The following is a 24854-nucleotide window of genomic DNA, read 5'->3' on the forward strand; positions in this document are numbered from 1 at the left end:
CAGCAACTCAAAGGATTCTGAGGAGCAAAAAATAACAAAATGTGACAATTGGTCTTGAAAAATTGGAGGGCTCTAATGTAGAAAAAAGCAGACCAAGAGGAATTTAAAAAGATCCCCGGTTCGTTCCAAAAATGCTGCAAGGGAGTTTTAGAATTATAGCAAAACAATTACTTCATTGGTTTGTGCAACAAAACTCAAAGTTTGGGGGTTAAGATAAAACTTGGTCAAGACAGCCAAACTTATCACTAACAGGTGCAAAAACTGTAACTTTATATTAAACGGGTGGGGAAAGAGTCGGGAAGCAGGACCAGGACCACTGAATCTGATATTTCCAGATCTCTGCCTTCGAAGTCTCACTCTTACTCCATTAAGTGAGTTAAATCACGTTTAAGTACAAAACAGGCGAGATGACCAATTTCTTCAGGAAGACGACTGAGTCTTCTCTATTCCTTTTAGATTTGTCGTCCTGGGCTTTCTTTCCTAGCGGCATTTCATTTCTAAGAAAGTCCCTCGTATCTTTTGGTCTAATTGACTCATGGTACAGATCTTTCAAAAAGAAAGAAAGAAAAGAACTGCAGTTTGCTCTGTGCGCGGACATCTTTTCTTCTGCCCTGGCGCCCAGTAAGCCTTCAACCAACTTTCGCTGAAAAGGATGTCGCAGAGGGGCGATGAGGCTTGAAATCCCGCGGTTCTCTCATTCTTTCTCTGTTCTTTTTCTCTGCATACGCCACCCCTACACCTCCCCACCCCACTCCCCACCTCCAATCCACAATCGTTTATAAGTCCGCTGGGTGCTTTAATGAGTTTCCTCCCTGGATGGCCGCAGACGCACTTTCAGTTGAAGACAGAGAAGGCGCTCAACCAGGGGACAGGCAAATGGAATACCTGAGAGGTGTAGGAGACCTAAGAAAAAAATTTCGTGCTCCCTAACTGCTATTAAGCATTTTGCAGATAAATAAGCATATTCTTTTGATAGTATTGAAAATGCTGAGCCCTTTAGCCATATACATTTTTCTTTATTTGACAGACTTATATATATAGTGCTCACTATGTACCAGGCACTGTTCTAACCACTTTTAAAAAATGAGACGTTTTGTTTAAAAATATTTTAACCAATATTAAATCCGTGCATGCTTTCGAACGTCCCTGCTATCTATATTTTTCTTTATAACATAGTACAGCGGTTAAGTCTTAAAAGAAAAATACGGAAAAACTTTAACCAGTTGCTACTTTATTGCAAGCAGATCATTTCCCTCTTTGCAATTTTTCGCAATCATTATAATTAAATACACTAGTATTAAGAGAAAGCACTGTTGAACTTTTTTTCAAAGATGATCTCTGGTTTAGCCTCAGGCGTTTGGAAGCGCCCGCTAATTGCTCGCGTGGCAAACGTTAATTGTACCTGTAGGCATTCGCTTTCAGAAAAACCTGCAGCTTTCACGGTAATTGTGAAGATCGAGTTCGCACCTGTCTGGCCACAGCACATTCACCTGTGGCCATGACCGACCGGCCAAGAGCGCTGGGGCCTGGGAAGTGGGGCGGACTACCGGCGCGCTTCGGGCTCGCCCGCAGCTGGACTGCGTGGACCCGGAGCCGGGGTTGGCGTCGGGGTGCCAAACCGCTCTGCCCGGCCCTGCGTGCTCGGATCGCCAGCGCTGCCGCTGAGCAGAGGCCCGGACCCCCGCGCGCGCTGAGCACCCGCCCTCAGGCTGACAGCAGAGCTGGGGTTCACGGCCCCCGCGGCCCAGCCGTCCGGCCCAAACCCTATCTAGCCCCGCCAGGCCCCGCCCGGCCCCCGCCGAGTACGTGATTTGCCCGGGGTTAAGTTTCAGAAGTCAGGATGAAACGTTTCGGGTTTCTGTTCACACGGTTATTGAAGGCACCGCAGTGGGGACCGCACAAAAGAGATGAGGGCGTGTTGGGAAGGGGTTTTGTGTTTTAAAGGTTTAACACACTGGCTTGCAGGTCCTCCGCGCCGGCCCGAATCCTTCCCGCTCTCCCCCAGCCCAAACCCCACCGGGTCCGGTCTTTTCACATCTCATCCTTTCCTCTTCTCCGCCTGCCCGGCGCGGGTCTCGTGTGGGGAGGGAATGGAGTGTCACAGGGACGCCCTAGGCAGATCCCCAGAAAGATATGAACCCATCCGCGACGGAGGGTTGTGGTGATTGATAGGCGTCCCTTTCTCGGAGCCTTTTCTCCACTAAGCACGGAGCTGTCCCGGCCCAACGTGTGGAGCCTCAGGCGGGACCCCAGGCAGCCCCCGTCCCGGTCCTGCCGCGCCGGAGTGGGCCCGGCTCCCGTCTCGGTCTCGCTCAGCTACTGCCCTCGCAGAGGCACAGTGTCCTAGCCGGCTCAAAAGTCCCACAGAATGTGGAGAGAAAGAGCAGCTTGAAAACATGTTTTGAAAGCACAGCTAGAGTTGCACACAACCCAAGTTGTCCGATGCACCAAGAACTGCTGGACACGAATTAGCACTTTAGAAAACAAATTCAATTTCCAAGCGCGAATCTTCACGCCCTGGATGCTAATTTACTCTGCAGCCTCGACTGCACACACCAGGGGGACTGGAGGGAGAACTGAGGCAATTATTGGGATAATCCAAGCCCGAAAAACTCGAACTTGAAAGCCTACTAACATTGTGTCCTGAAATCCCCGCATGATTGCTCTGGTCCTTATTGCCGTCTGCCCACGGTTTACTCAGCGGGGTCTCCGATCCACAGTTCTGTGGCCGAAGACCAAATGGAAATAACTGACGGACACAAACTGGAATCGTATCGTGGCCGACCTCTCGGACCCTCCGACCGCCAGCGGTTAAGTACCTGGTCGGGGAAACTCACGTCCTTATCTGTCCATAGCCCAGAGGCCGCGGATGTAGCCTCGGGAGTTGTCAGAGAGAGAAGCAACTTTGATTTAAGGTTTTCAAAAGCCCCAGAGGGCAAATGTGACCGCCCGGGTCAGCCAGTCAGCAGTTTTGTCCAGACAAGGGACAGCCGAGTGGGGCGTTTCGGACAAGCCACGGCGCCTTCCGACGTCACACACGCTCGCTCACACTCAGCCACGCGCTCGGGGTTACTCTTTACACACAGGACTGAAACTTCTCGGCGAGACCGCGGCGCTCGGAGGAGGGCGGACAGCCGGGGTCCAGAGCCCGCCCCTCGCCGGCCCGCCCCGCCCCGCCGCGCCCGCACTCGCGCCCGCGCGCTCCCAAAGCTGGAGAGAGCGAACCCGCGCCCTCGCTGGCCGCGGCCTCTCCCGCCCGCGCGCAGCTCCGGGTCGCAGGTCCGCGGCCGCGTTCCCACGCCTCGGCGAGAGCCACGCGGCCGGCATTGGCGAGCGCAGCCCCGCCCCTTCGCCCCAGCCAATCGCGAGCCACGCCGACCGCCGAGGAGGCGGGGTCCGGCGGGAGGCCCGGGCCCGCGCGCGGGGGGCGGGCGAGGGGGGGCCCCGCCTGCGAGGGGGGGCGTGGCTGGCGCCGGCTCTTGCGGCCGAGCAGGGTTGCGGCGTGGGAAAGAGCCGCGAGGAGCAGACCGCGCCGCCGCCGGAGCCGCGCCTGCCAAGGCCCTGGGAGGGAGGGAGGGAAGGAGGAGGCCGGCGGGGAGGGTGCTGCGCCCCGCTTGGCGTCCTTGGTTTCGGCCGGGCTGCGCCCCGTGCCGGCTTTGCCGCGATGAAGCGCCCTTGCGAGGAGACGACCTCCGAGAGCGACATGGACGAGACCATCGACGTGGGGAGCGAGAACAATTACTCGGGGTGAGCGCGGGCTCGGCGGGAGCTGCCCGGAGCCCGAGGGCGTTGGGGAGCTTTGTGCAGGAGCGGCTCTTTGGAAGTCCCGAGGCTCCTCTCCGCAGCAAGCAGACGAGAGGGAAAGTTTGCCCGAGAAACTTTGAGTGGTGGGAGCGCGAGTGGGGTGGGGCGGGGGTTGTCGCTTTTCACTGCAGGGGTTGGGCGGAGAGGATGGAGATGCGACTGAAAGCGAGAGTGCAGGAGTTGGCGAAGGAGGGTCCCCGCTGTCAGCGTGGGGCGCGTGGACAGGCACGTCCGGGCGGCGGGCGACGCCCCCACCGCTGAAACTGTATTTGGGAGCACTTTCAAATTGGTCAGGAGAAAAGAAGAACAATTTGATGTTTCATTTTTAGAGAGGCTAAAATCACGACTTGCCTTTTGGAGAAATTAAAGCAATTTGCGATGTCAAGGCTAAGTAGGTTGAGCTTTGCAGGGTGACTGTGTGTGACTGGGCACACGCACCAGTGAGTGACTGATAGAAGGATCGGAAGGGGCGTCATTTCTTTGACTGCTTGTTCTCAAGTCTGGAAAAGATCTGCGTTGTGATCACAGAAGCCAAGACCTCCACTTTCCTGTGACAGAGGGAGATTACCGAGGCATTTTAGAGCCCAGGCGGGTCAAATGATAATTGCTCCTAATTGTCATCCCCAGAAGCACCTTAATTATTTATCTACAGCTGTCACTCAAACAGGGAAATTTTCCCTACCATTGGAAAACAGTTTTTCTTTCATATTGTTATTCTAACACGCACAAACCAAGGCCTGATATCAACAAGAGCAAAAACATGTGATACGTTTGAAACGTTTCAAATATATAATTATTAAAGTGTTGTGTCGTCTTGAAAAATGAGGTCTGAAAAACGGAAGATGTCACGTGAAAGCTGAAACCAGTAGAGAAGGGGTGAGAATGAGGGGGAGAGTTAATTCAGAAATAAGATCCAGAAGTGAGAAGGTGAGGTAATAACAACCTGGTGTGCAACGTTTCTAAAGTGAAAAAGAACAAATAACAAGAACGTGGGGAATTTGAGAACATAAAGAAGCAAAGTATCCATGAATTGTGAAGAGAAACAGATACAAACTAGAAAGCATAGTAAAATCTATGTGATCAAGTAATACTTCGATTGACCTTTCAATATAAAAATATGTTTTCATTAGTAAAGTCAAGGTGGATGGCAGCTTCTAGAAATTTAAGCTTAGATTGGAGGCTGACAGACACCTTCAGTTTCATTTTCAAAGTAAAACATTCACGTAGTAGTGAACGTAATTTTAATTTCCTTATCAGTGGCGTATTTAATTTAGAGCATACTTTTGGGACATTGCTATACAAAACACCAAATTTGTCAATTTTTTCTGTAGTAAGATATGACTAACTGAAGTTTTGAAATAATAAGATAACTTATGTTTATTTTTAAGATTGCACCTAGGGACTACAGTTTGACATGTGATGACTTTATGTCTGTTTGACAGGGTCCTTAACACTTATTTTATTTTAAAAAGTGATAATACTTTGTTCAGTGTGCCTGATTGATGGGAGGAGGAGGGATGCTATTAGAGGAGATTAATTGACTTTACAATATGTATGAGTGGAACTAGAAATACTACTATCTAATTTCTCACCCTAACTGCCCATGATTATTTCACTGGGAAACTTAAGTAAAAGTTCAGGGACATTTTTGCCAATGGATTTAGCATCTGGATTACCCGTTTAAAAATTTTTTTATAAGGTATAATTCCTACCTCAAAAGAGACAGAAAGGCTGAAAGCAAAGTCTGTCAAGAGTGAAGCAAGAACTAAGAATAAAATAACACAGACATGAACTGTGGAATCACTCTGAATATTTAATGGGTGCCACCAGTATCCAGAAGTAACTATTGTTATGTTAATGCAGCACCTGACATACTCTTCCTCTTTCATAGGCAAAGTACTAGCTCTGTGATTAGATCGAATTCTCCAACAACAACATCTCAGATTATGGCAAGAAAGAAAAGGAGAGGGGTATGTGATTTTTTTTTCTCTTTATTTCATGTAACCCAGCCTAATGTGGAACAGTTGCATTTTTCCATTTGAGTAGTTTTATCATTTGTGTATTCATAAACTTTTGTTGTTTTGCTTTCTTTGGGTTAGATTATAGAGAAAAGGCGTCGGGATCGAATAAATAACAGTTTATCTGAGTTAAGACGACTGGTGCCAACTGCTTTTGAAAAACAAGTAAGCTACTCCCACCTGGACCCCCCCCCCAAAAAAAGCTCAAACAATCTGATTCTCTGATCTGGGAATGTGGGTTCTTGTTAAATCTCATTAAAATAATGGTGTGTGTGCCCTGATCTGGCACAGAGCAGCTATTTCAATAAAATGCTTTGTTGTGGCAAAACTATTAAAAACATAATCCATCATGAAGTTGAAAAACATTTCCATTCTTTAGCTTACTTTCCCCTTAAGGGTAACAGTGTTCATGCTTTCTCTGTTCTTTCTATGAATACCAGTAGGGGTTTTGTTTAAAACTCTGCTACATGTAGTATTCTTCAAAAGAAATATCATATGTGAAATATCATGTTTTCTCAAACTGTTAAAAAAAAGTAATCTTTTTAATTAGAAAATAACCAAAACCCAGGAAGTAACATCTCCAGCTCTATTTCCTAAACAATAATACTAATAAAATTTATTCACCAAGGCACTTGCTTTCATTTTTAATCCCTGGGTTAATAGAATGATGTTTGATTTAGGGCGTCTTTTTGGGAATTTGGTAAAAATCAAATTAGTCATAAATGTCGTTTTTCATAGTGCAAGTATTCCTTTATAAAAAACAACAAAGATTTTGCACACTTAGAAAAATAGAAAGCCAAATGTTTAAATCTTCCTTTGTGGTTTCAGAAAAGTCGTGTTTCTCTTCCTGCCACAATGGCTAATGGCACAGATTTCTAAGAGCATCTTTCAAAGGATATGGCAGCATGTCCTTGTTGAAAATAGTTTCAATTTAATTCAAATAGTGCATATGACAGCATTGTTTGTTTATTCCATTTTGTTGTTTACTTCATGAATCCATAAACATTATAAAACAAGTCCTACAAAGCCCTTGGAAATTATCCAGAAGCTGCAGTTTCAGTTATTAGTCACTTTCACTGAAACTACTTATATATCTTCATGGAAAAGTTGAATACCGACAAACGTACAAGTGTAATATGCCGTTGACTGTACATTTTTAAGACAAGAAAGACACCCAGTCTATATGCTGAGACTGTCTTTGATAAGCTAAATAGAATGTGGAAATTGTAGTTTTGATTAGTAGCATTTTCAATGACAATAGCTACAAAAGAAAATGCCAGCAATCAATGATGTTTTTAAAATTTGGAGTACCGAAATGTCTGCAGTTATGAGGAGCAGTCAGTTGGGTATTTTTTTCTTGGTTTGTTAGATTTTTTTTTCTGAAATGTTGACTTAAAACAAACGTTAAAAGCAAACCTCAGTTGTTTGGCAGTTAGTTACCATAAACACGAGCTTTCCCATTTGCAGAGCTTGGCTACCAACCATAGTGAGCTGGCTCTGTCACAATATGATTAGAAGAATGTTCTTTAGAGCAGTTAAATAACTCTGGCACTCTCATTATGTCCTGGGTGCTAATAATTTTCCTAAAACAAGTAAAGTATAGGAACCTGAAATAAGCTTTAGTATCCTTTTCAAAAAAATATTGGTATAATTATTTGGCTCTTTGAGGAAATTAGAAGCCACCCACAGCCCCCTGAGACAGATAGAGATAGCTCATTTGTATTTCAGTTGGTTTCCAGAGGTTGCTTTATTTTAAAAAGGGAAAGGAGGAAAATAAAAATATATTTCCAAGATAATTTGATTAAGAACTATTTTAAAAGTTTCAAAAATTCTTAAGCATTTATGATGCTTCCTAGGTAAATAGTAAATTATTCTTGTTTATGATCTTGGAATTCACAGTGACACCTGCTGGTGGTTATGGAAGGAAAAAAACCCTTAAAAGTCTTCCTTTTTCAATTTTTGGATCTGCTTACCAATGGTCTAGTATGAAATATCTTTAAGGATTTATTAAAATTTTCTAATTTGAAAAATCTACTTTTAACAATAATTTGCTAAAATCCTATCTCCTTATCTTCCAGAGTTATACAACCATTCAATTCATCTAGACTTCACCATTGTATAAGATTATTGGATATGCCATAATAAAATATATTATTAATCAAGATAGAGATTGAATCAAAGTTTGAGATTTCTGCAATTGAAATGGCTTTGGTGGAGTGATCTTATAATTATTCTGATGATAAAATATTTATTTTGCCTTCTTTTTAGCTTTTAAAATTTAAAACGATAAATATGTGTCATTAGGTATGACAGAGTAATTAATGCTTTCATGTAAAGTTTGGAAAGAATTCATATTTTTCTGTAGAAAAATTAAACTTGGAATTTTCCAGTGAGAAGGAAAATTGAAGTAATAATGCTAAATTCAATATATAATGTTCCAAATTAGTTTTTGTGGGACTGATGAGACTTTATAATTTATTTATGAAGGGATCTGCAAAGTTAGAAAAAGCTGAAATATTGCAAATGACAGTGGATCATTTGAAGATGCTTCAGGCAACAGGGGGTAAAGGTAAGTAGGTGACTTCATTTTTTCCCCCTTTCTACCTTTCTCTTTTCATTTTTTCCCCCTAATGTTGTAGGGAAGTCATAGTTGAACAGTTCTTTAACAAGCTGAGATAGGCAGTCCCAGATTAAAGCTGTGGAAATCAATGCTAATGGCAGGATTGAACTCGTGGGAAAGAACTTTTGGAACAAAAGAAGCACTTGACCCTGGGCTTGTGTTTGCTTTCATAATACTGTGGGAGTAAGGCTTCATTCACAGCAGCCTGGTCAGAGATTTGTTTGGGACTTAAGAAGGGCACGCTGGTATCTGTACAGAAAGAAAAAACAAACACACAAACATCCAAACATAAACAGGAGCTTAGAGGCAATCCTTTTTTCTTCTTTTCTCTCTCTTTCTCTCTTGTTCTCTCTTCTTCCTCTGCTGCTGCTTCTTCCTCTTCCTCCTCCTCTTCTTTCTCCTCTTTTCCTCCTCTTACTCCTTCTTCATTAGATCAAGGCTAGGACTCATTATTTAGCTGTTCAAAAGGAAGCCACTCTAGAGTTATTTTCATTGTTATTTTCAGGTTTTGGTCTTGGATTTAGAGTAAACAGAACATTAGAGGTTCAGGTAGTAAATCTCTGTACTAGAAACCATTAAGGGAGCAGAGTTGTTCCTGGGGAGAGCAGACAGGAGGAGGCACTCTGGGTCCAGTGCCCTAAAGAGATATCCTCTGTACTGAATAGTGACTTAGGGAGGAATTGTGTCAAGGTGATGAGAGAGGGACCCTCATCTCATGCTAAAAATAGACTTGAGATCCTAAAAACTCTAATTTCATTATCCCACTTGTGCATACATCACTCAGACTTGATTTTGCCCTTTTGTGTCTTTATCACCCTTCAAAGAAGCCTTTGATATTCATCTTAGCCAAGGGTGTTATTCAGTATATTTAACAACTGAATAAGGAGAGAGTATCACAAGAAGTTAAGGGCCGCTACTAAATCCTGGAGGCCTCTCTGTGCCCAGCATTAACCTTTTACTACATAGTGTATGGGTCCGAGATCAGGGCAGAGACCAGGCATTGGAGGGAAGTAGCTATTTACCAATTGTTTGGGAGTATTTCATTATTTAACTCCTACATGCCCACAATGCTTAGGACTTGTAGAACATCAGCCCTGATCTTAGCCATCTTTTACTTGTGTCAGGTGGTAGCGGTGGTGGTGGTGGTGGTGGGGTGATCATTGTACAAAGAAGCCAAGAAGCTGACATTGTGTGACTTATACCAGGTTGCACCTTCTTAAGAAACTGTCCTGAATGAGTAAAGAGTGGCGTGAGATGGAGACATTCTTATGTAATAGAGAAGAAGATTGGATTAAATTGTAGAAGCCAATGATCCAGCCCAGCTTGGCCACTGCCTTGCCTTTGCCCTAAAACAGAAGTACTCTGCTGTACTTTGAGGCCTACACTAGCAGGCCTACACTAGCAGGATGAGCTCCAAAGGCCTCTCCAGCCCCATGACTCTGTCTCTACAACTGCTACCTCAGGATGTTAGGATTCTGATTGAATTAGTAATGGGGCAAGAAAAATTGCCCTACCTCGCTTGGCATTGTTAGCCACAAGGCCAAGTATTCCTATCAGGGTTTCAAATATTTGGCATGAGCTGTAATTCTAAAGAGGAATATTGTTCTTAGGCTTTCTTATAAAAGCTGAGTTCCATCTCAGTTGCTATTCTTGGCTACCTGAACAGTCTTAAAATTCGTCCCAGAATAGTTTGTGAACAGACATTTCCAAGCAGGCTCCATACAAGTGATCTGACTGCCAGGTCATTAAGGAGGCCATTGCATAGGAGAATGTGTGGCCTTGAAGAAGGGGGCTGGCAGTTTGGATGCACATTGTCAAAGACTCCCACCTGCCTCAAAGTGCAGTGGTGAAGGGCATGGACTGTATAGCCTGATTTCAAATCCTGGCTCTGTCGTTTATTAGCTGTGTTACCTTGGGTAAGTTACTAAGCCTTTCTGACCCCCAGGTACACCATCTGTAGAATTAGGACAGTGATAGTGTCCACCTCACAAGGTTATGAGTTAATTCACTTAAAGCCCACAGAATAGTGCTGGCACAGAGGAAGTAGTGTAGACATGTCTGTGTGTTATTATTGGCCCAAGTTCCATTCACAGGAGACAGCTACTCATCATCATTTCCCTCTGCATTTAACAGTAGGATAGAAATTACATAATATATATCTCTTAAGGTGCAACAGAGGACTCAGCCATATCTAACAACATAGCTGGCAAACCACAAATTTCACTTCATGGCCACTAATGAAAATTCTTGGAAGCTCTTGGGGTTCCCATTCTATGGATTCATTCTTTACATCTATCCTGGTATGACAATAGTTTCTCGAGAGGATTTAGTACAGTCACCTAAATTTCTAAATCCCTATGGATTTCTGGACACTCTGTCTGCTTTAATCATTACCTTTTTCCATCTCTCATGGAGGTCAGAGGCTGCAAAGCCCTACAGAGAACCCTGAGCACTGAAGTATGAAATCTTTCCAGGGAGGGTTCTTCTTCAGGAATAGCTTTTCCTCCTAATCCAAGGGGCTCTGTTTGCTAACTATGCCAAAGTGCTGGAATGATAACTATATTTGTTGCTTTCACGTTTTAAGATAGTCTGTTATATCAGCTTTGTTCTATTGTTGTTTCTGTCTTAATGGTGTGTATATTTGCCACAAATATCTCTTTGGACTTCCAAATTTGTTGGAATTCTAGCTTTAGGACTTTGAGTATATGTAACTACTATTTTCCAAAGCGCTTTGATTACAGATTAAAATAGCCTAATTTTTAATAGATGATAAATGAAACAGGGAATACTTTATCGGCAAAAACATCAGAAGATAATGTAGTAAATACTATAGATAAAAATAACCTTGTTTGAATGTGGTATTTCTTATTCATGTATACACACATTCCAAAAGCGAATGAACTTTCAGTTTGAAAATTACTTTTTAAAAAGTTGCAAATAAAAAAGAATCTGAAAAGGATATGTTTGTATATGCCAGAGTTCACTCATTCAAAGTGACGTTTCCACAAATGCCTGATTATCATTGTGCTATAGATTGGTACTATAATAATCAGACGTTACCATTTTCTATTCTAATATATTATCTCTGGGTAAAAAGAGAATCTAATAAATGTGACGGAACCGAGCTTCAGCCACTTTTATGGTAGTAACCGTAGATGTGGGGGTGTGTGCATACAGACTGACACAATTAGTGCATTTTTTTTCTTGGGTAGGTGCCAGAAAAAAGTAAGCTAACCACTGAAGGAGATATATATTTGAAGTTCAGAAAAACTAGGAGTTATAGAATAGTAAATTCATGTCAGTAAAGCGGCTTTATATTCCTGAGAGAAAAATAAGATCTTCAAATTACTAACCAAATTAAATAAAAAACTCATTTTGTTTTCATTAAACCTTTTTTAATACAGAGTTATGACAAGGTGTTTTCACTTTGTTGATAAAAAACATTGTAAGTCAAGAAGCATTTATGCATTTATTGAGAGTCTAGCGCATTCCTAAAGAAAGTCCTCATGCTGCTAAGATGCACTTGGCCGCTCTGTTAAGATGCCAAGAGGGTAAGGATGTTTCAGATAAGCCCTTTAATCTCCAACTCCTACGACAGAGACAGAGAGACTGGAGCTCTGTATTTCCATGAAAACGTTTCCTGGGGAATTTCACTATCCCACAATACAAAAGGAGAGACGCCATTTTTTTCTCTGAAAGTGTTTGAAACTTGGACGTTGTTAATTTTCCCCCCACTGTGATATTTAGTTGCAAGGACAACTGTAGCAAATTGCATTGCCAGAGTTGTCACACACGTGAGTTGCAAAGTACACTTTCTTAACTTCAGCAAAAAAAAAATTAAAACCATAAACAGTAGGCAATATTTTCAAAAAGGATTATCGACTTCAGTCTTTTGAAGGACAGAATGGAACATTAGCATTTATTATTCGTAACTGTATCATTTTCTCTCCCCCCTCCCATCCCGGCCTCTCAATCTCTCTGCTTTCCCCCACCTTGCTCACCCCCCGCTTCTAGGCTACTTTGATGCACATGCTCTTGCCATGGACTTCATGAGCATTGGGTTCCGAGAGTGCCTAACTGAGGTGGCGAGGTACCTGAGTTCCGTGGAAGGCCTGGACTCCTCCGATCCACTGAGGGTGCGACTGGTTTCTCATCTCAGCACGTGCGCTTCCCAGCGGGAGGCGGCGGCAATGACGTCCTCCATGGCCCACCACCATCACCCTCTCCATCCACATCACTGGGCGGCGGCCTTCCACCATCTGCCCGCAGCCTTGCTCCAACCCAACGGACTCCACACCTCGGAGTCAACCCCTTGTCGCCTCTCCACGACTTCAGAAGTGCCTCCTGCCCATGGTTCTGCGCTCCTCACGGCCACGTTTGCCCACGCAGATTCTGCCCTCCGAATGCCATCCACGGGCAGCGTTGCCCCTTGCGTGCCACCTCTCTCCACCTCTCTCTTGTCCCTCTCTGCCACCGTCCATGCCGCAGCCGCCGCAGCCACCGCAGCCGCACACAGCTTCCCTCTGTCCTTCGCAGGAGCCTTCCCCATGCTCCCCCCCAACGCAGCTGCAGCAGTGGCAGCGGCAACAGCCATCAGCCCGCCCTTATCGGTATCAGCCACGTCCAGTCCTCAGCAGACAAGCAGTGGAACAAACAGTAAACCTTACCGACCCTGGGGGACAGAAGTTGGAGCTTTTTAAATTTTCCTTGAACTTCTTGCAATATTAACTGAATGTCCTTCATTTCAGAGTCAGCTTAAAACCTCTGCACCCTGAAGGTAGCCATACAGATGCCTACAGATCCACAAAGGAGCAATAAAGCTATTTGAGACACAAACCTCACGAGTGGAAATGTGGTATTATCTTTTTTTTTTTTTTTTTTTGGTTTTTTTGTTTTTTGTTTAAGGCAGCTCGGTAACTGACATCAGCAACTTTTGAAAACTTCACACTCGTTTCCATTTAGAATTTTCCTGGAAAATGTATGGACTGTACCATCCAGCAGTGCATCAGTATGTCTGAATTGGGGAAGAAAAATGCCCTGACAGAATCCTCTTGAAACTAGATGGGGGGAAAAAAATTCATGTTTCGTAAGTGCCTGAGCTAGGAAACTTTTCTTCTGAACATGTAACATTGCACAAGTAAAGAAGAGCGTGGAAGTTAGGTTAAGAAAGGAAAGGGACGGAAGTCTTGCAATAGGCCGCAGACATTTTAATTCAATGCCAGAGAAGAGTACTCAGTTGAAAGCAACAGGTTTTTTTTTTTGGTCAAAAGGATTACTGAAAATAATTTCCAAGTTGAAAGAGCTAGATTTATCTTAGTTCGCTTCCTTTTTACAGACTTGCCAAGTGGTGACATTTAGCAGTGCATTGGTATAAGCAATTATTCCATCAGTGCTCAGATTAACAAGTATTTCTGCTCTGCCTGCAAGCCCCCAGGCACTTTTTCTTTGGATGGCTCAAAATATGGTGCTTCTTTATAGAAATCTTACATTTATATAGTGCACCTAACAGCAGTTGCCTACCATGTGTCCACCGGAGGCGATTTGATTCATGCCAACTTGAAAACTCTCCAGTTTATAAGAGTTTGGATTAATTTATTCGGTTTCATTTGGACTATTTTTGCATATTTATCCTCTTCATTTTCTCCTGATAATGTGTAACATCTATTCTTGTCACCTTTTGGGAGAAGTTGCATTTCTGGAGGTGATTAAACAAGGAGAGAGCATTGGGAAGAGAAAGGCCACGATTTTTAAATGCTTTGTCAAGGTAGTGGTTGTATTTGATCCCAAAGCAAGATGAATGTATGCAATGGGATGTACATAAATTATTTTTGTCCATAGACTAGTGCTACATATGGTGTTGTGGTTTTGATTTTTTTTGACAAAATAATCTCTTAATACATTGAAATCAAGCACGTGAGATTTTATGTTTGAAAGACAAGAGACACAGCATGTATTATTATGCACTTCATTTCTCTGCTGTGTGGAGAAAGCAATAAATATTATGAGAATGTTAAACATTATGCAAAATTATACTTTTAAATATTTGTTTTAAAATTACTGTACCTAGTCCTTTTTGCATTACTTTGTAACCTTTTTCTATGCAAGAGTCTTTACATATCACTAATTAAATGCAGTCCTTTTTGACTATTTTTATGTGATGAATTGCTTTGCAGAATGAAAAGTTGACATGAATTTCAAGTGAGGCCTTCCTTTGCTAATAATTTAAGCCATGGCTTTTCTTTCTCTCTTTCAAAATTATTTGACTGATACAATTCGCAGCTGGCTTGAAAATAACATTTATCTGACCTTATAAATCAAATTAAGCATAGGCAGGTAAGACATTTGGAGGCAAGAAGTGTTCGATTTCCTCTGACTTTTATTCTTAACCATGATTCTTGAAAATGCAAATACAAGATTTCCAAATGAGAGTATGAATACCAAATATAGGATAATAAGCTAGAATTTGTCATACATTTTGTAACTCAAAAACATTTGTAGCATTTTTAAATATCACATACATACAGGATAGGCATGTGTTTGCATCGTGATGGTAAATCCTCTGTACCTGAATGATACTTTCTTTTGTTGGTGTGGAAATTTTGTGGGTATTGCTCCCTCTTCAGTGAAGCCTAAAATAAGCTATTACAGAATTCTTAAAGGTATTAGGCCAAACGACATGAAAAGAATGAAAAAGAGTATTTTTATTATACTTCTCAATTCTGTCAAAGGAAGAAGTGGGAAAGCTTTTATATTGTTTTGGTTTTGAAAAATCAAGCATACAGTTTATCTAATTTCTCCTGTCTGTAAATAGGTAAAAAAATGTGCAAAACCAAATCATCTTATTTCTTCTGTCTCTAAGTCCTGTGGTTCTTATATCTTCCAATAACTCTAGTGGAATTAGGTAGCAAATAAGAAAATGGATTTAGTAGTATTTGGAGTTTGCTTTTTAATCATAATTTGTGAATAACAGGAATATAAATTTTATTTTATGATCAAAAAGCTGATTCAGTGCCTATTGTAGTGTCAGTCTTCAGAGAACTTCTTCTTTTTTGAAATGTAAACTGTTTTAGAGATCAGGAAATTTTGTAACTTGGATTAAATATTTTAAGATAAATTCCTTTCCTCCCCACCCCCTTTTTTCCCTTCCCAGTTATACATGGATTATTATTTTTCAATTTAACTGACTGAAATATTTTCAAGTCAACTGGACACATAGCTGATAGGAAGTGTTCTTAAAGGTCATCATTTGTCAGTAATTTTAGTCATTTCAAGTTAATTGGTCCATGCAATGTTTCACATCATCGGCTTTTAACATTACACTTCACTATTTATATTAAATTGACCATTGAGTTTGCCATCTCTGATCCAAGTGTTCTCTGAAGGTGGTGTTCCACGTGTATAGTAATTTTCATGTTCATTACCAAAATACTAAAGGAGTTATGCCCTTTAAAATTGTTTTAGGGAAAAAGAACTTTTAGGGTTTGATTTACTGGTGGCTTTTATTTGTGTAAAAGGTAGTCCCCAAATTAACTCAAAGTGTTGTTAGTAGGATAAAAGGAAAAAGGGAACTTTTTTAGAAATTTGAGTTTCCCCAACTGGTAAAAGCTACGTCTATGCCTAATCAGAACACAGTTTTGTATTTCACATCAGTGAGCCACAAGGTATTTATTGAATAACTACTATGTGCCCAGCACTGTACTGTGTATGTCATGTTTTCAATGGTATGCAATAGCAAGTAAAAGTCCAATCTTACAGACTGACAGTGATAGGTATGGCTGCCTCCACAGCGACCCTCAAAGGAAGGAGGTGCACTGCCAGTGAAGAAAGGGGTTTCTGGGAGCTGATGAGGGGAAGCTTTTTGCTTTTCTTCAGATCTTTTGCTATTACAAATATGATATTTCCTATCATATTTGAAGAACTCTGATGGGCTTTTAAAGTAATGTTGAAACATAAAAAAGTCCAAACGTTAACTAGAGTGATGGTTCTCATAATCCACTTGTGCACATGTATTATCAAACTTAATGAAGCTTTTTGGGTTATCTTTTTTATGTATTCAAATTGTTCCTTTTTGCCAATCTCTGAATTATCACAAAGAGTAATCATCTTAGGTAACATCATCACAAAACAGTATAATTTTAGAATTCCTTATTCCCATAAGTCTAAGACTCCATCAGTTGTAAGATATACTATTGGTTGAAGATCAGTTTTTAAGGAAAAAGAACCACTGCAACATAACTTTCCATAGTAATCATAAAACTGCCTAGTTACCAGAAAAATGGGAAAAAAAAAATGCATCTTGGATTTGAGGCAATACAATAACACAATATTGTACTTATAATAAATGCAATTTTAGAAACCCATGGCTAGCTAGTGTTTTACATATATTAAAATGTGGCTGAATTAGCTTACTTTAAAAGTATCTCATTAGGACACAGTCCTAGTCAAATTGAAGAATCAAGACTGACTTTGTAAACCTAATGATCTAAAGATAGATGTATTTTTAAAACTTCTCCTCTTTTTATTGCCCAGTGGGACTACTCCTAGTAATTCTGCTGCATTTTACTTAAGAATGGAGCTTGACTTCCCCTTATAATTCTTTTAAGATCTAAGCAATGGCTGAGGTTGTGATTATTTCAGCAACTACAACAAAGCCTTACAGCAAACATGACATCATAAACTGCGACTATAGCTCATATTCTTTGAAAGGATAAGTCTTTGAACTTGGATGGAAAATCTTAAAAAGAAGAAAACCCCTGTGCCTACATAGACAATCTCAAGTGAGGGCCCAGAGGCTTATGGGAAATGTTTCTCTAGGCACCCGGTGGTGCTTTTTCCCATGGCTCCTCACCTCTGACTTCAAAGGCAAGGAAAGAAATGGCACTGATCAGGGAATTGGGTCCTCTGCTGTAACTGTCAGAACCAGCACCCACTGTAAGACGCGGGTCTAAAAAAGAAAATCAAATGTGTACTAACTGCAAATACTGTTCAGTTGTTCTCTGTGCTAAGTGTTTGAAATTTGTTTCCTCATTTAAGCCTCATAACTGTCCTATAAAGTCGATAATATTATTATACTTAATTGCATGTTAGGAATTGGAGAGTAGGCGGTTAACTGTCCAAGGCTATTCCTAGGAGGCTGAGTTGCTACTCAACCTAGGCCTGTCTGATACTTAAATTCGTATTTTTGACCTTTAGGCTGTGGGTTTTGACACTGTTGGTTTTTTTGGTCTCAGACTCATTTGGACTACCGCAGGATTTCAACCTGCCCGGGACCACTTTGGACTAATGACAAGAGTAAATCTGTCTGTACTGTTAACATAAAACCACCATATGAAAGAGTGAAAAAAGGAATAACCCCATGTTATTCCATGTTACAACATAAGAGAAGTTATTTTGGCAGTTCTCTAGTTTTAACTTGTCAACTTTCCATCAGGTCACAACTGCTTTATCTTAATCAATGAATTTACTCTATGTAACGGCTACCAAAGAATATTCTGTAATTTCACTCAACGTGGTTGACAAAGGTGAGGCAAAATGGTGAAGTGTTAAGACGAGGTGCCAAGTAAATAGAATTTGAAAAAAAAATCATCCCCATTCTTCCATTGGATGTAAAAGATAAGGAGGTTTTTTTTTGTTTGTTTTATTTTTAGAGAGAATGCTGGATTATTCTGAATGTTTGTACACCCCAGGTCTATCATGCCATAAAACAATATTCTTCATTTGGCCTGTGAAGATCTGCCCAGTAACCCACTAACTTTAACAATTCTCATTAGCAGGAAGGGCTTTTTAACTAACCAAAACTCTTTGGCCTATAGTTAAGAATGTTTTTGATAGCAGTTAACAGTAAATATGCATATATTTTTTTAAAATCTCAGGCCAGAGACCTTCTTATATGTTCTGAGCCTTCTATCAATATTCAGTTTGCTCCACTTCTGTTGTCGTTCTGTTCGTCTGTGGGAACGAAGAGATTCATGCATATAAAGTGTTACATGCGTGTAAGAGAATGCATTATAAGCCTTATTTTAGGGATAAAAAGAGGTTGAAGAACTTTGGCACTTACCTCTAAAGTTTCTTGCATCAAGTTTGCATTGTAATAGTTTTGTGTTTTCATCACAATGAAAACAAAGTCACATTTTCTCATGAAGAAAAAAGTATTTTGTGAAGAATGGCTATTATTCATAATGTATCACTTGTATAAGTGCGGTGATAAATTATAAACTCCAAAAACAACTGAGTATCTTAATTGAGTTAACCCCTCCTTTCCTGATTATAAGCTAACAAGCTGAATATTATTTACCATACTGTAAAACTCTGCTTCCTAGATCTTTCAGCACTTCTTTTTTAACCTTTTTCCTTAATTACAGAGAACCTAAAGACTGTTTTTTCAGCAAAACAATACGACCGGAGCTTTGTGTAGCTCTGTTTGTGTAGACTTTCTCCTGGGCCAGCAGTGGCTGGCTTTTTCCCTTGTCCTAGCCAGTCTGTCCCAGCACAGCTGCATTAAAACGGCTTCTTTGGGGATCTGGCAAGATGATGGAGATGTGTTTGCAGTCAGGAGGGCAAAACACAGAGGCACACAGACCATATTTTACTCACATTATAACACATTTCTCTGTCACAGTCACCAGCCACTCTTAAATGGGAACTAAGCTAGTCACTTTTGTCTCACAAACAGCCACTATTAGATTTATTTTATTATTTTGACATCTTTCTAACAGCAAAAAAGATAAGCTTAGAACAGCACAAATGGTAGAGTATGGTCTTAATAGCATCACCAAAACCCATGTGCAAGTTGAAGCCTGGTGGCACATGCCAGTAGTGTCAGCTGCTCGTGCAGCTGAAGCAGGAGGATCGCTTGAGCCCAGGAGTTCGAGGCTGCAGTGCACCATGATCACACCTGTGAAAAGCCACTGCACTCCAGCCTGGGAAACATAGTGAGCCCCTATCTCTAAAAAACTCAAAACAAACAAACAAAAACCATGTGCAACCTGGTGACCATCAGATAAGTGTATGGCCAAGCATTGCCTATAGTGACACACATCTTTTACTGCTGTGATAAGGATGCCTGAGGGGCCATTGGACCCATTGAAAAGATCTTCATGAGTCTATCACTGCTGAATCATTAAGCAAACTTAAGGCATATGTGCTGCACCAAGAGAACAGAAAAACACCAAGTGCGTCCTGACCATGGCTATCATGGGAATGGTCTCAGCACACAACCCATGAATTATCTGGCCACACTGACCGGTTCTCACACCAGAGCTACTTCTTTGATGTGATCTTCAAACCTCAAAGATTCCCAAGAGTGGAGCCACAGACAAAACAACACAGGAACAATAATTCAATATGAATGCATTTAGCCACTTCCCCAAACACCAAGATCCAGCAGACAGCCTCTTTACTCTCAGTATCTGGAGCTTGAGACAAAAGAAGAAATAAAGTTCGCAAATTGTTTGTCTTCAGGATATGACATAGTGAGAGAAGTGGTGAAAATTATTTGCCTAATTGTTATTTTTAAATGTGTAGCTTATGGGTTGAAAGTCTGTAAGTGTATTCTCTACTGCTACGGTAAAGAAATATTAACAAGGAGGTTGTTTGCTTAATGAGAGTGCATCTTCACAGCCATATCTAGGATAATGCATGGTTAATTATGTAAATCATGTCTGTTAAGCAGTTTTACTTAAGATGTAGGAGCTTATTAAAATTCTTGGTACTTATTCAACAGAGCACTTATAAATAACTTGAAATCAATATTTATAATTCTATGCAATATTTGTAAGTCATTTTTAAAAATCTCAACACTTCAAAGAGTATAATAAATATTAATAGTATAATGACTAAGGACAGGTTCTGAAATCAGACAGGTCTGGATACATCTTGGGATATAGTAGCTGTGTGATTTTGGACAAATTAATGAATCTGCATAAGCTTTTTCTACTTAGTAAAATGGACTTTTAAAAAAAAAACCTATTCACAAGGATTTCTGAGGATTAAATGAAATAATGTTCATATGACTTGGCACATAGTATATACCATCAATAAGTGGTAGTGCAGCTTATTCAAATTTGTGTCTTAAAAATGTCTTAAGATGCACATTGTCCCATTTTTTGTTTTCTTTTATTATTTTTGATTTTATTTTATTTTTGAGACACAGTCTCACTATGTTGCCCCGGCTGGCCTAGAACTCCTGGGCTCAAGCAATCTTCCTGCTTCAGCCTCCCATGTAGCTGGGATTTACAGGCACGCACCACCGTGCCTGGCTGGCATTAAGTCTCATCTGGTCTTACACACAACTTCTGCTTTCCCACTCACACACTTTTTTCAAGTTCATACCAAGGTAGTCTCCCAATATCCATTCTCTTTATATTAAATTAATAACATATACATACTGCTTTTTATGAATATATTCTCAGATTTACAGAACTTCAAAGTTAGAAGAACATAAACTAGACAGGTGCTTCATTTTGCAGATGAGAAAAACTGAGGCCCAGCCAAGTGTGATAATCTTTCCCACACTCACATGAACCAGGTCACCTGATTTCCAATGCATGGCTCCTTCTGAGATAATGTGACCATACAGTTAACACCTTTTTCATATAATTTATATTTTAGGTGGCCAAAGGTTTTTAGTTTTCTTGTGTATGAGCTAAAAAGGTATATTTGTTTGTTAAGACAGCACACTTTATGTTTCCTGTCTTCAAAAGCAATGGTGTTTAGTCTGATTCAAAATAAACACAATGGAGTCATGTTCCCTTAAAAGAAAAATCTTAAATCTAATACATGTGGCTGAGATTGAAATTGTATTATTATTTTTAAATGATGTCCCCCACTATCAAAAAGCTAATCACACACAGGTGAGCAGAGTTGTGCTGCTATCTAGTACTCAGGGCAGAATCTCTCATATGTGCAGTACTGATGCAACTACTGAGTCTCCAGTGATCAGACATAGGCTTTGAGCTGCTTCTACACCCTTCTTGCTGTGGCTCCCTAATGCTCTTAGTGTAAAGATCCCTTAACCTCAATACAAGGCCATGCAAGGTCTGTCCCCTGCCCACTTCTTAGGCCCCTCTTCACCTCTCTCTGCCACCTCTGACTTGCCATCCAGCCCGCATGGCTTTCTTTCGGCTCCTGCTCTTCTCCTCACTCCCTCCTGCTACAAGGCCTTGCACGTGTCCCTTCTGTGTGGAAGTTCCTTTCTCTCCTTTTTACCTAGGTAACTAACTCATCTTCATTGTTCAGATCTCAGCAAATGGATCATTCCACTGACATCCCCAGCTGATTCAAAACCTCATTGCAAATTGTGTGAGCCTCATATTTCTCCGTTTTCCTTCACAGAATTTGTCAGTCATAATTTAAATGTGTGATTGTATGATTACTGTCTGTCTCCATCACTACTCTGAAAGTAAATGATAGCGACTATGTTTTTGCTCACCATTGAGTCTCCAGGGCCTCTTTGTCCTGTGTCTGTCTGGTACAGAAAAGAAGCTTAACAAATATTTGTGGACATTGGTTAAATGAATAAATACATGAATGCGTGACTAAGTGAATGAGTAATGAATGAATGAACGTCATATGCTGGACCAGCATACTTGTTGCATTAAATTTCTTTGAATGGCTTCCCCAAAACTTTACTGTAATAGCACATTATATATACAAGTAAAACCCAAAACAATTGATTGTACTACAAGAAAGAAACTAACAGAAAAAAAAATCCTCAACGTTTCAAAGGTGAATACCACCACTTGGCTCAAAGAATCAGAATGAGACACGAGACCAGGATGCCACCTTGTGGTTTATTTTTGCATTTACCATTTTGTACTTGCCTGGAACTTTCCTACTTCAGAAAAGCACCATTTAAACTGTGGCAATAGAGATTAAAAGGGGAGTGGAATTTTGCTCAACTAAATATTGCTTGCATGCCATAATCCCAAAGAGTTAACATTATTGCTCAATACTTTTAATTTGTTATTGTAATTAAATATTGAATTGATATCAAGGAATAGTATAACATACATATAAGGTATAAATAATCGAGTGAGAATTAGTAAATACCTGTGTACCTAACCACCCACCCACCTTAGCACTTGCCAGTACTTTAAAAGCTCCCTGTGTGCTTCTTTCCAAACCGTTTCTCCATTCTTCAGGAGTAACCAGCTTCATTTATAGTTTACTATCTATGTGTATATCAATAAACAATATTTTTAATTTAGCATTTTAAAATTTCATGTATTACTAGAATGGGATCATACTGTATTTGACTGTCTTATTAAATTAAACATTATTTTCCTGGGGTTCATCATGTTGATAGAGAAGATGCAATTCAATTTTTTTTTTTTTACTACCCTATAGTATTGCATTTTATGACTATACCACAATTTTTAGCCACTATACCCTTGATGGACATTTAGGTTGCTTTCAGTTTGGGTCCATTATGAATGGTGCTGCTACAACCGTTCTTATACACATCTCCTGGTGCACACCTTCGAGGATTTCCCAGGGATTGAATTGGGTATGGGAACCTCCAACTTTACTAGATAATACCAAATGTTTTCCAATATATTTTATTGTACCAATGTAGACTCCCACCATTAGTGTATAAGACTTTTATTGTTCTACATTCTTTTCAACACTTGATATTGTCAGATTTTTCCATTTTTGCCACTTTGATGGGTGTAAATGTTATTACTATCTCTTTTGTTTTAGTTTGCGTTTCTCTGATCATAAAAGGGTTGATCCTGTTCTTAAAGATTTATTGGTTACCCACATTTCTTCTGAGAAGTGCCAGTTCCAGTCTTTTGCCTCATTATTTCATTTATTCACTCAAGAGTCATTTGAATTGCTACTTTATGCCAAGTACTATCATAGCCTGGAAGATACAAAAATGAATACAACATAGACCCTACCCTCCTCTGCGGAGCTCTTGGCTTATCTATCATTTTATTGCCTTCAATGATCAAACTAATTATGGTGACCAAAAAACAACAAAATTTTTGACCACCAATCATATGATTATCACTTTGCGACACAGAAGAAGTATAAGTTACAAACTCTGGCCTCAGAGAATTTACAAATGCACAACTTACACAAAACAATGAAAAACTATAAAAAGTACTACATAGTACAGAAATTCAGGGAATATAATAAACAGAAAAAAAGCTAATTGATCAACTAGGTCCATAGTTTAAATTTAAATTGGTGTCCTTCTATGTAACTAATGTAAAAATGTTTTTCCTACAGCCTACTCATTAAAACAAGAAGATGAAAAACAAAGAACCATTTTAAGTCAATAAAATAATAATCTACATGGAGATGTGGCAAAGATTATTTTTAAATGAATAAAAATTGTACCAAAGGAAAAAAACACTTTCACATATCTACTTGCCTATCCATAAATGCAAGCATTAAATACATTTGTGATTGTCATTAAATTTATTAATAAAAATTTTTTGCATTTTTCTATGGAATCTGGTAACCCCTAATAAACAGCTACTAGGATTAACTGTCTCCAAACTTGTAATGCGTAGAATTCAATTATACACTTGAAAAAGCACCTGCAAAGTCATATCATTCCTCTTTGCTTCTCTGCAGCACTCCCCATGAGTCACCCTTTGTAATGACTTCTCTAAAGAGGACTTCACAATGCCACCACACAATGTATTGTAGTGTGGGGAGAGTTAAAGAATACAGGGTTCGGGTTAGGCAAACCCAGAATGGGATCCTGGCTCCTTCACATACTTGTGTGACTTTAAATGAGTTACATAAACTTTCTGAATCTATGTTTCCTAAACCACAACACAAGGATAATATTGTAAAGACTGATTTGATTGCTGTGGGTAAAGCACCTAATTCAGTGATCAGCATCTTAAAAAGCTCAATAAATGTTTTCAAGTTCTATTTTCATTCTAGTGCTCACTTCCTTCTCCCTTTCTTTACCACACATTGTGATTATTTGACATGCCTGATCAAATAATCAATGAATGGTGCCTATTAATTTGTTAATGTCTATAATAATAACAAATATATTGTTGTCTTAATTCTCCAATGAAATGAAAACTCCTTAAGCACCAAGATCACATCTTTTTTTCTCAACCCTATGGCACCTATCACAATGCACTTCCTGGATCATTAATTAAGACTCAGCATTCTCCTCTTCCAAATCAGTCTTAGCACAGCTAAAAGGAAAGCAAAACAAATTCATTTTATTGAAAGTTGTAGTCAAGCTTTCACTCCATTTCTATGCTGTCATGAAGTTTTTGTTTTAAAAATGAAATGGCAAAAAAACTCAATAGCTCAAAAAGTGGCAAAGGTTAGAATGGTATAGAAATCTCAGAAATAAAAAAAGTTAATGTCTATGTAACACCATTTTTCTTCTCTTTGACTCCAATATTTCCATATTTTCTTTTGAGGAACTCACA

General features: G+C 40.1%; 1 protein-coding gene across 1 annotated transcript; it reads left to right on the forward strand.

Annotated features, from left to right (window-relative positions):
- The first annotated feature begins 3506 nt into the window (after positions 1–3506).
- HEY2 (hes related family bHLH transcription factor with YRPW motif 2) lies at positions 3507–14589 on the forward strand. Its single transcript, XM_069488416.1, has 5 exons — positions 3507–3747; positions 5696–5774; positions 5904–5987; positions 8310–8391; positions 12457–14589. Exons 1-5 carry the CDS (start codon positions 3665–3667, stop codon positions 13140–13142), a joined length of 1014 nt encoding a protein of 337 aa, XP_069344517.1. The 5' UTR covers positions 3507–3664; the 3' UTR covers positions 13143–14589.
- Positions 14590–24854: the final 10265 nt, after the last annotated feature.

Source organism: Eulemur rufifrons, chromosome 15, assembly GCF_041146395.1.
Source record: "Eulemur rufifrons isolate Redbay chromosome 15, OSU_ERuf_1, whole genome shotgun sequence".
Taxonomy (NCBI): domain Eukaryota; kingdom Metazoa; phylum Chordata; class Mammalia; order Primates; family Lemuridae; genus Eulemur; species Eulemur rufifrons.

What these genes read in the sequence shown, in the direction of transcription:
- HEY2 (XM_069488416.1), top strand. Translation starts at nt 3,665, where the DNA reads ATGAAGCGCCCTTGCGAGGAGACGACCTCCGAGAGCGACATGGACGAG. An exon ending in AGCGAGAACAATTACTCGGG is followed by an intron (nt 3,748 to 5,695) that starts GTGAGCGCGGGC and finishes CCTCTTTCATAG; the next exon opens with GCAAAGTACTAGCTCTGTGA. An exon ending in CAACTGCTTTTGAAAAACAA is followed by an intron (nt 5,988 to 8,309) that starts GTAAGCTACTCC and finishes TTATTTATGAAG; the next exon opens with GGATCTGCAAAGTTAGAAAA.